This window comes from Neopsephotus bourkii, unplaced genomic scaffold, assembly GCF_033783945.1.
Source record: "Neopsephotus bourkii isolate Nb327-2 ecotype Australia unplaced genomic scaffold, CSIRO-AGI_Nbou_v1 NB_144, whole genome shotgun sequence".
Lineage (NCBI taxonomy): Eukaryota > Metazoa > Chordata > Aves > Psittaciformes > Psittacidae > Neopsephotus > Neopsephotus bourkii.
Window position 1 is genome coordinate 1,728,881 of NW_026900661.1, and position 13,782 is coordinate 1,742,662.

At 40.7% G+C, this 13,782-nt stretch overlaps 1 protein-coding gene across 7 annotated transcripts in view; it reads right to left on the reverse strand.

Moving 5' to 3' along the window:
* The window catches only part of SORCS2 (sortilin related VPS10 domain containing receptor 2), a 545,361-nt gene that overhangs the window by 449,600 nt on the left and 81,979 nt on the right, over positions 1 to 13,782 (reverse strand). Inside the window, exon 1 of one of the 7 annotated variants that reach the window (XM_061369730.1) lies at positions 5,237 to 5,450. The exons of the other annotated variants lie outside the window; for them this stretch is intronic. Coding sequence (XP_061225714.1) covers positions 5,237 to 5,329 — 93 coding nt within the window. The 5' untranslated portion in view covers positions 5,330 to 5,450. Of the gene's footprint in view, positions 1 to 5,236; positions 5,451 to 13,782 lie in introns of those variants that run through there. 7 annotated transcript variants of the gene reach the window in all.

Below are 13,782 nucleotides of genomic sequence, written 5' to 3' on the forward strand. Positions count from 1 at the left end.
TGCCCCTTGTGTGCAGGCTCTAAAGAGTTAACTACAAGAGGGCTTTTTCCTATTCAAAACTCCATGCAACCTATTTCCTTACCCAGAACATCTCATGCATTGTGCTGGCATACAATGAAACTATTCAGAAATTCTTATGATTCAATCTTTTTCTGTCATTGGTTTTAAGCTTCCGGCTAAGGAAGTGTTACTGTGGAATAACACAAGTGCTCTGCTTAAAATTACTTCAGGTTTTTAATTCATCTCTTCCAGACTTAAAGTGGCACAAGCTGAAGCAGAATCTGGTCCTTTCTCACGTCTTTAAAATAGATCCATGAAATGTGGCTTCGTTACTCTCTTCCTCAGATATAGGAACAATACTGGGTTAGATCATTAATGTCAGAGGGTAGCTAAAGCCCAAAGCAATAGAATGATTTTGGCCAGCTGAGGGAGCAGGTCTGTTATTGTTCCTTAACCATTCAATAGGTGATAAATCTTTTCATTCTGGAAGGATGCTGCTATCAAATGTGCATCAGCCTCTTCTGATTTAAATGTCCATTTGCACCTGAAAAAATTCTCTTCCTAAGTTATGTGTGCACTCCATGTGTAATGCTTCACAGTAATCAAATAAAGTGGCTAAGAATGGTGTGGGCATTTGAATGCTACACATCAGTACTTACAGCTACTGAGAGCACAAAGTTAAATCATTTGTAATTAAAGACGACGAACAAAACCACTGCAAGCCCTTATGCCCCCAGAAAGGCTTGGAGAATAAGCTAATAGAACAGCATGAGCAGGGAAGTGTCTCATGGAAAGGCAGTTTATGGCTCCATCTCAATTTGCCAGACCTCTAATTATGACCTGCTCCTTGGTCAGGTATCCACACTAAAGAATAACCTCAACTGTAAGGGTCTAGTTTTTTATTTAGAATATGCCAGGGGAAAAAAAAAAAAAAAGGAGAAAAAAAAAAAAAAACTCTCTATGAAAACAAAACTACAGAGGGTAAAGTTAATTCTTTCCAGGTTTGGATCCAGGCTGATCCGACAAGCCTAGCTTTGTCCCACATCTGTTGGAAAGACAGAGAATTTGCTTACACTTGCCTTCAGGAAGGGACGAATTGGTAGCAAAATGTTGGTGGCTGTGCAAAATAAGTGGCTTGTGTCCAACTTGTTTCTCAGATGGCAGAAGACAAAGCTCTAAGTCACTGTGCTGTCTCCTTGCTAGAAGACAAAACCAACGTTCTTGAATAAAAGATGCTGTATCATGGAGGATTTGCCACCACACACACACATCCTTCCAATTCTGATGAAAGTCTCATAAATAAAATTAACAAAACTGTCTCTCTCCCTGGCAGGTCATTTTTTATCAGAGCCAAATTTCTTAACAAATAGCAATTACCAAGCCATGTTGCCTGCAAGAACACCCAACAGTCACAGACTACAGGATGACATATTATATCCATGAATACCTCACAATTGAAATACGTTTTCCCTAAGGAACTACATCACTGCTTGATTTAATTTTTCCTGACATTTGGCCTGGAGCTCCTTTAAAGAAATGAACTTAGGATGGCTTTGCTGACAGCAAAGGACAAACCATGGCTATAGACTCAAATCCTGCTTAAATCATGCACACTACACTTTTAAAATACTAATCCTGCATAAATTGCAGGATAGTCACTGGGCTCTATTAGTCAGGGTTCAACTTTTACTGTTCGAGGATGAGCTATAGGTCCACATATACAGTACAAAAGGTCCAGCATAAATCATACAACTGCGAAGGAATAAACACTTCCACCAGTGACAAATTTATCGATGTGGAAGGAGATATGCCAACCCATCAGAATCCCGACCAGGGCTTTTTTTACAGCCTCAACAGTTCTTACTATGAATCATCCATATTCTGGTTTGGCTTCTTTTTCCTTTTGCTCCACCATGTTCTCTAAAAACCAGGTACATAGAAAGATCCCATTTCAAGAGCACTCCTTAAAGAGGGAGGCAAATGGAGTAACTTACTGCAAGCTGGGGAAAGGAGATGGATTAGGAATTAGAGTACTACAGGTCTCCTAATAAATCTCCTGCCTGAAGAGCAGCCAAAAAAGTCTACATTCATCCTCCAATTAGGTTATAGCTTTCTCTTTAACATTATGAAGCTTTTATTAATATTATGAAGTTGTGTGTCCCTCCAAATATTAAATTTAATGCATATTGTAAGTGACACATTGACAAGTTCAGAGAGGGAAGTGCTCTGGCTGTGATACAGGCATAAAAACTCCACCTCTGCAGGATTTCCAATGGTTTCCTGAGAGCATATCATAGTCCTGTGCCCAAGGTTCACCCTACAGCTGGTATGATCTCCGGTTCTGTCTGAACCCTTGGTTTCTGTAGTGAGAGGAGTTGAATTTATCATAAGGAGCAGAACTAGATAGTTTTAACTGCGTAAAGATCTATGAAACTACTTCCAATTCCTTTTCTTTTTTTTTTTTTTTTTTTTGCAAAAAGAGATGGAAATTGCTCCAAAAGGCTTTAGAAAAGGAAAACTGGGGGCTGGGGGGGGCAGGTTGTGTAGAAAATTAGGACTAAAATAGGCCTGGCCCTAGTCTCATTCCACTTAGGACAGTTCTCTGAATGCTGCATCATCACCTCCAAGTGGTCTGACGGTAAATGTGCCTCAGGATGATCTGAGGTTGGCATTAAGTCAAGACAGCAAGTAAATACCTACATCCCAACAGCAGTGGAAAGTACTTCATTTGCAAGAAGGCTGGTCACCCAGGAACCACTGAAACACCATGACAAGTCAAAGCAAGGCAAACGTCAACTGTCTGTGGTTACCATTACCATGATAATGGACCCTAGATTTTGTGACCCTCCTCTGACATTCTGAAGTATCTCATCCAAATACACAGTTCTGTTCTATAATCTGTTTCATACCAGTATCTCTAAACTCAAGTATTTCTCATGTTCTTTCATGCTGTTCCCTATCCTCTTTACTTCCTTCTACAGCAACTTGACCACCCACAGCATGAACACACACACAAAATAGCCCATTTCTGGGTGAAAACTGGTCAGTTCAGAATTAAAATCAGCCATGTTGACCAGTCTTTGAGTACAGGACTCTTTTAATAAATGGCAGAATGTTTAAAAGCAGCTTATATGTACCCCATGAACAGCAAACAGAGAAACAGAGTCTAAGTTTGACCACTTATTCAATGCCCACTTTCAAATGACCACTATTCACACTAGTCTTTCAAATGCACAGTCTGCTTGTTTGCATAAACCATGGGACATTATGCTCCAAGCTTATACCTTAAGCATCATCTCCTTCCTTTTTCATTCATCTACAGGATTACTTTTGTACCTGGTATCAGGGTATCTTTTGTGCTCCGAAGAACCTTTAAGAATGTAGAGAAACAATCATAAGCAATTGAGTTCCTGTTTATCATATAAACCTTGGTTGCTGACTGATCAAATATTCTCACTGAATACATGGAGTGAAATGCACCTAAGTAAAAAGAAATAAGTATTACAGTATAGTGTAATATAAAAGTATATAAAGAAATAGGCTTTCTAGATGGAAAAATTGCCTACATGAGCCACATTTTATGCAGTGTTGGTGAAATTCTATGTTTTGGAAAAAAAAAAAAGAAAAATTAATCTCCCCCCTTTCAAAACTCAGTTAAAAAAAAACCTCTTAATTCAATCTTTGAAAATAATTCTTTTTGGAAACACACAAAAAAATTAATAATCGCCTTTTAAGCCCTTAGGTTTACACTGAGAGGCTAGCCTCAATCATACAGCTCAAGAACAAACAACACCTTCTTCCAGTTCACATGAACTAAATTCTTTTTCCAAAAATCAAATCTTTTTGCTGAGCTCTTACTCTCTTTTCTGTCCCTCCAGCACAGCCCATCCAGATCTCTTTGTCCATGCTACTCTCAATAATAATGATTTTCACTCTCCAATACTGTAACTCAAGCTCCTAGTCTTGTCCTAGCTTTCTTTTGCTTGAGGCAGTCAGGACTAAAAGACAGATCCTCTCTCAAGACTTGCATTTTTTCCTAGGTATGACCAAAGTAAGTTATACTCTGCTTCCATCCCATATATTTAGGGGATAACACCGTTAGGCACAGAAAGTCCCTCAATCACAACTCTTCACACTCCGTAGAACCACGAGTTCATTAAAGGACCCAAATTGTAACATTTCTGTGTCAGGTTTTAAATTCAAACATGTCTTTGGTTTGCAAATGGGAACTAAATTTCTTTCTTAACAACACTGTAAACCTTTTAAATCATGTATAAGCAGCAGAAAAAAACCTCTACATTGCTAGGGCAGAATAAGATATTTTAGTGCCAACTCTGGTCCATTAGATTTTAATTGGCTCCAGCTGGCAGCCCCATAAACTATAATGTTTTTTACCTGCAGCTGAGCAGCTGTCCACACAAAGAGAAGGCAAAAAATTCCCTGCCCAGGAAAAAGAAGAAATATGTTGCCTGTAATTTCTTCCTTACGGTCTAATATAGAACTAAGGACAGCCAGTGTACCAGATTAAACAGCTGTTTCAGAGCTCCTTCTTATCCAAAATCCAAATAACCTCAAAACCTTAAATACTGCAATATATTTACACAAGGAGAATTGGTCATTTAACCACACTTATCCGAGGAATCTATATATAATGCTGTACTAGTGAACGAGTCAAGTTTAACTCAGAAACTTAATATAAACTCAGAAACAGTAGCGATCCAGATTTTTCCTGATCTCTGCCTCAGGTGTACCTGCCTGGCTGGGTGCACTACAGGACACTGCACCTCACTGCTCCTTGCTGGTAAACTCAACAGATGCTATAAGCTCAGCCCATCTCAGGTAAAAAGATTTAGTAATAGAAACTGCAGAACTGAATTAGTTCTGTCACTACAACAATGAAATATGATTTTAAACAAACACAGGCAACTTTCCACTTATCATTTGAACATGCATATACAGACAGAGAGACAGACATCAATTAAAAACAGTTCATAGAAACTTACAGCAGTTTGATCAAATCCTTGTCTCACTGTAGTAAGTCCAGTGTAGCTAGCAAACTAAAGAGAGAGTCCAGATTTTCACTGGAAAACAAAGATCATAACTTGATCTGCTAGATTTCAGTTGTAGTATTGCCTTTTCCTTTCATTTGTTCTGCCTTGAAAATGAACAAGGGAAAAAAAAGTCCCCACCAGAATTTCACTCTTCTACATCAGCCTTTTCAACTAAATAGTCTCACCTGTATTATTGCTAGGAATGGTAGTAATTGATCTGATACAGTCTCCTGCAATGACACAGAAAAACATCTTCTGTCACTCAGAGGAGAAGGCATTTCAGAGAAGCTGGACAAGCCCTTTAGAAACACCAGAGCATCCCGCAGCACCACTGCTGGGCTCCCTCTTCACCCCAAGCAGCACAAGGAAGACCACACTGAATTCTACAGGCACTGCCAAATGACCAGCCCAGCCTGCTGCAAAAATCCCCCTCACTAATTGATATATGCAACACCTGTAAGAAGAAGGATGGAAGTATTGAGATGGGTGTTGTGTCATCTCCCTGCTGAGCACACAAGTCCCATTCTCCCATCTCCCTGCCTGCTGTTACAGAGCTCACAAACCATGCTGAAGCACATACACGTATGGTGGTGTGCAGGCCTTCAGAGACTGAAGCCTGGAAGATTTTCTCTGCTCAGAGAGCACCTGGGGGGACGCAAGGCTCAGCTTTCCACTCCACTCACAAATGAGTAGAGCTTGCACTCTGGCATCCCTCCTCCCAACACGTGCCGGCAGTAAAGCAAGCAGACAGGGCTATTTAAAAAATGACCCTAACGATGTAAATTAGACAAACATTAATAAACTCAGCAGGTTATTTCCCTACTGGAAAAACCACCATAGATCAGAACAGCTCTCGTGACGGTGATTCATATTGTTATACAAGGCCTGGGTCTGAAAAGAAAGGTTCCACATGAGACTTGCATTGAAATCACCTTATCCACCAGGATCGCCTTTATTATTTCTGAACTACAAAGAGGCCAATAAAAGAGCTGTATTAAAACAGGCCCCCTGTTACCAGAATGCTGTGATTAAATGCTTGACTTACAGTTTGCTTTATTAAGCAAAGAAAACATCAGCAGCTTTCCAGAGTTCTGAACTTTAAGTCAGCTTTTTGGAATCAGGGCTGACCCAAACCTGCTCAAGTCCTGCAGGATTGGAAACTGCACATAATACAGGTTTGTACTTTATCCTACTGTGAAGTGTTAGACTCCTGATTATATAAGAGTTAATTTCCCGTTACAGGGATCTCCTAAGGCTACACAACAAAAGTATCACAGGTTTTGCTCTTCATGGCAGAGGGCCTATGCCAGACAGCTGCAACTTCTCATTTAAAAAAAATACATAATCTTATATTAAAATCTAATCTAAGAATTATCATATCCCTAATATTGTTAGTTAATGATGTCATTTCTATATGTGAAATAATACATGACACTAAAAAATATTAAGGGATTACAGATTAACAGCCAAACGGCTGGAAACACCAGAGTAAGCACTCTTCCTACCTCCATACTGGAGAAAAACTCAGACATGAAGTTCCTTAAACACTTGTAACAGATCAACAGCACTATCAGTAGGATAATGGTAGATGAGGCCACCAAGCACTTACGAACCATGCTCCACCCTTCCAAGGCCTTCTCCAAATATACTGGTTCAGCTGATTTGACTTTGGAGAGATGATGGCCATCTTAGTACTTGAGATCTCTCCCAGCACTGTCTTCTGCAATGTCCTAGTATGAATATCATATAGCATGACTATTTAATTCTATGCTAGCAATAGAAACTTAACATGAGCTGGCAGTGTGCACTCACAGCCCAGAAAGCCAACCATATCCTGGGCTGCATCAAAAGAAGCATGACCAGCAGGTCGAAGGAGGTGATCCTGCCCCTCTACTCTGCTCTCGTGGGACCTCACTTGGAGTATTGTGTGCAGTTCTGGTGTCTCAACATAAAAAGGACATGGAACTGTTGGAACAAGTCCAGAGGAGGCCACAAGGTTGATCAGGGGAGAGGAGCACCTCCCGTATGAAGATAGGCTGAGAAAGTCGGGGCTGTTCAGCCTGGAGAAGAGAAGGCTGCATGGAGACCTCATAGCAGCCTTCCAGGATCTGAAGGAGACCTATAAGGATGCTGGGGAGGGACTATTCATTAGAGACTGTAGTGATAGGACAAGGGGTAATGGGTTAAAACTGAAACAGGGGAAGTTTAGATTGGATATAAGGGCGGAGGTTCTTTACTGTGAGGGTGATGAGGCACTGGAATGGGTTGCCCAGGGAATTTGTGAATGCTGCATCCCTGGCGGTGTTCACGGCCAGGTTGGACAGAGCCTTGGGTGACATGGTTTAGTGTGAGGTGTCCCTTCCCATGGCAGGGGGGTTGGAACTTGGTGATCTTAAGGTCCTTTCGAAACCTAACTATTCTATGAGTCTATGATTCTATAAGTGGACCAAAACACCGCTCCAAACACTGCTTTTAAATACAATGTCAGTGACCAGTGACCAGTGCCAAGGCCTGAATCCTCAGGATATTTAGACACCAACATCTGTTTCAGTACCTACATGCCTATGATAGTCTCAAAATCCTACAGCTCAGCTGTTCTTTCAGCACCTCGGGTGTACAACATTAAAGCCCACACAACTGTACTCAGAAAACAACCCACCTTCAGCTCTGGGTCTGTCCAACCCTGACAGCTCTATCAACAAGCCAAACCTTCCTCTGTTGTGTTGCAATGCTCCAGTTTGTGTCACTGTAAACTGCATAGAGAGAGACTTGGAGCCAGCTCACAGATAGACACCTATATGTAGGTGCCACACATAGGCATTCAGACATGAAGTCATCTGAGCACTCATTACAGTCATCAGAGTCCATGTCAGCTGTTCAGCTTATCCTAAAATAGGCACTTAAATTTGGTTAGCTGAACAGCCCTAGATTGTGTTGCTTTAGAAGCTTAATAGCTTTTGATCCTTATAATGAGATCTTTACTGACTCTGTAATAGAAGCTTAAACTCCTACTTCACATGTAGACAACTCTATTCAGATACTTACATTCACAAACAGAATCTTACCCCGAAGTCTAAACAGATGATGCAGATTCAGGTTTTACTGAATGTGTTTTCATCCAGTCTTTTTCAGCCCAAAGGGATAAGTGCCTTCATGAGGACTGTGGGAAAGCTTACACCAGAAACAGATTTACAACATTTCAGTTTCTTCATTGCAAATGAAAACTCCATGTGCTGTTCCTTCCTCCTGCAACTTTCAAGTATAAACTGGATTTCAGATACGTGCTTAGCTGTTGTTCCTCACATAAGCTTTAGCTGCTCTGTTCCACTGTATCACTCAGTACAATAAAACCTGTGAGGCCACAAAGGATTTAAGCATGTCATTTAATCATTCTCCAAAAGGCAACCTGAACAATGTCACATCTTTATCATTGCATATGGCATCTCTTACGCTGATAGCTGTAAAAGCAAGAATCACTGTTAAGCATTTAATCCTGTCAGACAGGGATATTAACCTGCTATTTTAGAATCCATTGCCATCTGATCTGCGCGGTACTGACAATGATGACTTCCCAAGGAACAATTCTTTCTGCCAAAAGAAAGAACAATACAAATACCTTTGATGGAGATGTAACACTAGACCTGGTGGAGAAAACTTTTGATGGAAGTTATTTCAGCAAAGACAGTGTGGGGAAAAAAAAAAGAGTTCTTTAAAACATTCATTAACTTCCTGTAATACATAAGAAATGCCTCTCCCTCATTTGTAGGTATACGCGCATACAACATTCACTTAGCTGTGCCTCGAGGATAAAATCAAATGACTTTGTGGCACAGCTAATGTCTTAGCAAGGATCTCAACCGTAAAGTTGAGATGTAGGGGAAAAGTGAATAAACAGAAAATCTCGAATCACAGGTTAGACATTTACTTGCAGAAGTATTGAGCTGAGAATAAGCATAGCAACTGAAGGAAGAAACCGGACTCTGGGCAGAATACCCAGCAGAGTACCAGCTGGACTCAGTTGACAATGACTCTTTTAGACATGAGATATTTCATTCATATTTCACACAACAGCTACAGGAGTAACAAACAGATGGTTTTGCTATTCCCACCACTTAGTGGAGCATAAAATGATGCACTGACAGGTACGAGACAGAAGAATTTGAAGCAGGCAATACCATCGCAGCGTACAGTATCTCAAAATCCAGGGTGCAAAATACTTAACCAAAATGTATCCAGGGGCTCCAAAATTGGAGCTATTAACAGCTAATTTTATATTATAATTATTTTTTAAGGTCAGAGAGCAAAAATGATAAGCAAGGACATTTTAGAGTGAACTCTAACTAATCCATTCAGACATGTATGTTCTTCTATACTAATGGAAGAGAGACAAGGATCATCCATATGTATATGACCTGCAAGCCTGACTACTGCAGCACACATTGCATAAGACTGAAAGCTAGAGGTCTAGACAAACTCCAGCTGGTATAACAGGCAGCTGTCTGATTAGTAATGGATTCACTGTCTCACAGACACATTGATGCTCTGGTCACTGTACTTGCTAATGAGAATAAAAAAAAAGAAAGAAAACAAAACCCACACAGTTTTCAAATCTAGCCTACTATTCATTTATTTATTACTTACTATTACTGAAAACAGCCCTGAGGAAACAGACTTGGGGGTGTTGATTGACAAGCTCAACATGACCCATCAATGTGTGCTTGCAGCCCAGAAAGCCAACTGTATCCTGGGCTGCATCAAAAGAGGGACTTTTTACAAGGGCATGTAGTGACAGGGCAAGAGGGGATGGTTTTAAGCTCAAAGAGGGTAGATTTAGATTACAGAGAAGGAAGTTCTTCCTTGTGAGGGTGGTGAGGCACTGGCACAAGTTGCCCAGAGAAGCTGTGGCTGCCCCATCCCTGGCAGTGTTCAAGGCCAGGCTGGACAGGGCTTGGAGCAACCTGCTCTAGTGAAGGTGTCCCTGCCCATGGCAGTGGGTTTGGAGCTACATGATGTTTAAGGTCCCTTCCAATACAAACCATTCTAGGATCGTATGATTTGACCATCAACTGGAAATTCCAGCACTGAGTTTCTCTCATGGTATGATGGTGTCTGCAGCTAAAACTGACTTGCTTCCTTAAGCTAACATGAAGACAACACAAAGCAGTGTTTAAAAGCACCCCTGATTTCTCTTGGAATAAGTCAAACTATACAAAACCTCACTCAAAAGCCAAAAATAAACCAACTTCAAAATACATTTAAGAGTCTTTTTAAATCTCATGAATGGCTTTTTAAGCTTAATTCATTAATTCAGGAGTGAAACTTTTCAATATTTTAACACGAAATCAAGCAACATGCACTAGATTTCATTTCTTTGCAAAATACTTTAATAAAATGTTAAGCATTCAATTAGCAACAAAGCACAAAGTAAATTATGTTTGGTGTTATACTAAACACAGGGCAGGATTTTGCTGCAATTACCACAATATGAATGAAATAGAAGAAGAGCTTTTATTCCATGAGAATAGCTGTCTCTGTGAGAAGCTGCACACAGAAGCACATCTCCTCATATGTCATTTGTCACTAGGGTTTTACTCACATTACTTACCTTCACAGGCCTTTTCTCATATTTTTGGACAAGCATCTGGTAAAGACAAGGTTTGGATCAATCCCCCCTTCCACTTCCATATCTGAATGAAGAGAGCTCCAGTGTAACACTACCTTTAGTGAGACAAGGCCTGTATCTCATGTCTGTATTGTTTTCAGACTTTATGGTATAATAAAGATAGTAACTGTTAACTTGGAAAGATGAGATGTAATTATGAAAGCTACATCCATTGGGCTGGAACACACCTATGTTCATGAAATCTGGGCAGCAATCCTGCCTGACCCAAGTTCACCAGGGTGTGGATTTCGTATCTTCTCCCAAAGAGGGCATCTGCAGAACCACTTCACAGCTCCGCTCACTGCCTCTCTGCACTGACTCAGAGGAAAGAGACTGCCATCTACTGAGTTAACCCATCTATTAGCAAAAAGGGAGCTGAAGCAATGAATAAGAGGTTCATGGTTAAGGCAAGGAGGTTAGAGAGTTTCCACAGACATCAGTTGTTCACACTAAGAAGGTCTTAACAGGGGACAACTTTAAGTAAGCCTTTTTCTTCCCTTCCTCCCCAGCTACTTTCCCTCAGTCAACAAACTGATTTTCTAATGGGAATTGTTCATTTGATGTGTATTTTTGCAACACCTAACCCCTGTAATGCTTTTGCTCTGAAGGACAGAGATTGCTGTGCCTGCTGTTTTGCTGCACTCACAAAGCAATGCTAAAAGGTGGAGTATCAGAAAAAGAAAACAGAGAAAGGATAGCAGAGAGTTGCAAGAAGGGAGGCTCTCGAGCACTCACAGAGTTCATCAAAACATTTAGATGAAACAGTCAGTGGAAAAGATCAGAGAAAAGGCAGTAAAATATATCATGAATAAAAGAACACTGCCACAAACAGCTAGTCCCCACTGACAGTGCAGTGGATTGCTAGCATTAAGATAGATGTTAATAAGCCTTAACACTTGCATAGCATCTCATAGAAAAGACCTCAAAGCAACTGCAGATATTAAGATCCCTTCTTGCACCAGGTGCTCTGCCTGTTCATCTGTTAATATCCATCAAAGCACATGATGTTCGATATCCTGCAGTACCCAGCTCTAATTGATTAAAAGCCTCAAAACAACACACTGAGAGAAGAATTACTGCCTCCAGTTTAACCAGGTAGAAACTAAGAAACCGAAGGAATCATTTCTGAAGATGCTGAACACCTCTAGGTTCCACTGATTTTCCTAGCAGCAGCCCAGAGAGTTCCTACAGCAAAAATAAAGCTAAAATGTTCAGTCCCTAATGTCTGTATGAATAAACTTATTTACCCAAACAGCAAGTGCTGTAAATGTTGAATGTCCAGAATCAAAAGCAGAGTTGTGGGTTTGCCTTAAGAACCTAGGTGGCATATATAAGCACCTGGCTGTAGAACAAGTAAACTCAGCATCTGTCCAAGTGACTTTTTCCATGTGGTGCAGTAAGCTGGTATCAAGGTTGGGGTGAGAATATATGACTTATTCCTAGCTGAAAATGCCATCCCATTTCTCTTATGATGGCAAGTGAGCCAAAACCAAGAGGGTAATTATTTTATCTCAGGATATCTCAATTCCATTTAGCCGGCTCTGCCCTGAAGGAAATAAAACTTTTCCGCTTTACTTCTTCCCAGCACTGTTACAAGCAAGCATTACCACATAATTTCATCTGACTGCACCTGCTCTTGACAATGTCACTTTCCAACTGTGCAGAGATTTGGAAATGGTTATTAAATACTCATCAAAGAAGAAAAACAAAATTGAATCTAAATGGACTGTGCTACACTCCATGGAAGAGAGGCAGCTGGCAGAGCTATACTGTACTGAGGCACCCTGTCAGGCTTCACAGGGAATGCCATCCAGCTCCACTGGTGGTATCACGGCTCTAGTGGCAGACTCCCACATTCCACACTATCCGCTCAAATCGATTCTCCATACACAGCAAGAGATGTCTTGCTTGGATTCATTCTAACAGGCTACTGAATATGGCCATACTCAGGAGCACCTGAACAGAATTGATTCAGCAGGTTTGTTAAAAATATATATATCAATATCAGCACTCATTTTTTATCATCTGCTCTTTCAAGTAGAATCACCCATTCTCACTCATCATTCAAGTCAGAAATGCCAGGAATAAAACTAATTTCCTATAGTATATACCCTCCAGGGAAAAAGAATTAGGCTCATGGGAAAGTCCACTATCTGCTTTTTACAGCCAACATTATCTTTATTGAAACAAACTATCTCTTGTATAGACTCAGAGATGTTCCAATCTCCATCACCCAGGGAGGTCATGTCATTGGCTAGGTACTCTAAAGAGGAGACTGTGAAGTGGCTACAAACACAATGCGCCCCCTTCCACTAGGCAAGACAGAGCAGGCCCCAGCACCCAGCAGGTTCAAGAAGATGCACCCTGAGGAGACCTGTGCTTCCATGTGCCAGCTTGCTGCTGGTATTGCCTGTGCGTTTGCTTTGAAGGGCAGCTTCTGGGTTGCCTTTATCGATGCAGTGAAACCATAACCACTGTCGCAGAGTAGAAAGTGCTAAGATAATTACTCCACTTGTTTGTTAATTGATAAGATTTCTAGCTGTTACAGACAGTTCAGAGGTTAGTCCCACTCAACCCTGCGCTAACAAACCTCAGCAGCACCTGCCAGCAATAAAAACGGTTACACAGCTAGCAACTGTAAAACTGTGAGAACCGCAAAGGACAGACCTCAGCAGCCAAATTTTCCTCCTCATGCTAGTAAAACCCACAAGAAGAATCCAGCCTACAAGTAGAAAAAATACTGCTTTCAAAATAGAAGAGGTGAAAATATTAGGAAATATTTATATATAGTCATCTTGACTTGATTGCAAGGCTGTTAGCTACAATTTTTCTGCTTGCTGCAGTCATGCATATTTCCAGCCATTTTAAAGCAGTGTCTTGCACAATTTGGAGCTAAAGATTATATTAGAGAGATGTTGTGACATTTTACTGCTCAGCTGCAGTAAAATGATAGTAAATAACTGATTTCTTCACTATCCAAACTGTCAAGATACAAGTAGACAGGGTGAGGGGGGAAACCTTGGGGGACTGGGTCTGATTTCTTTTTTATCAATGGTTCACTTCTGCCAA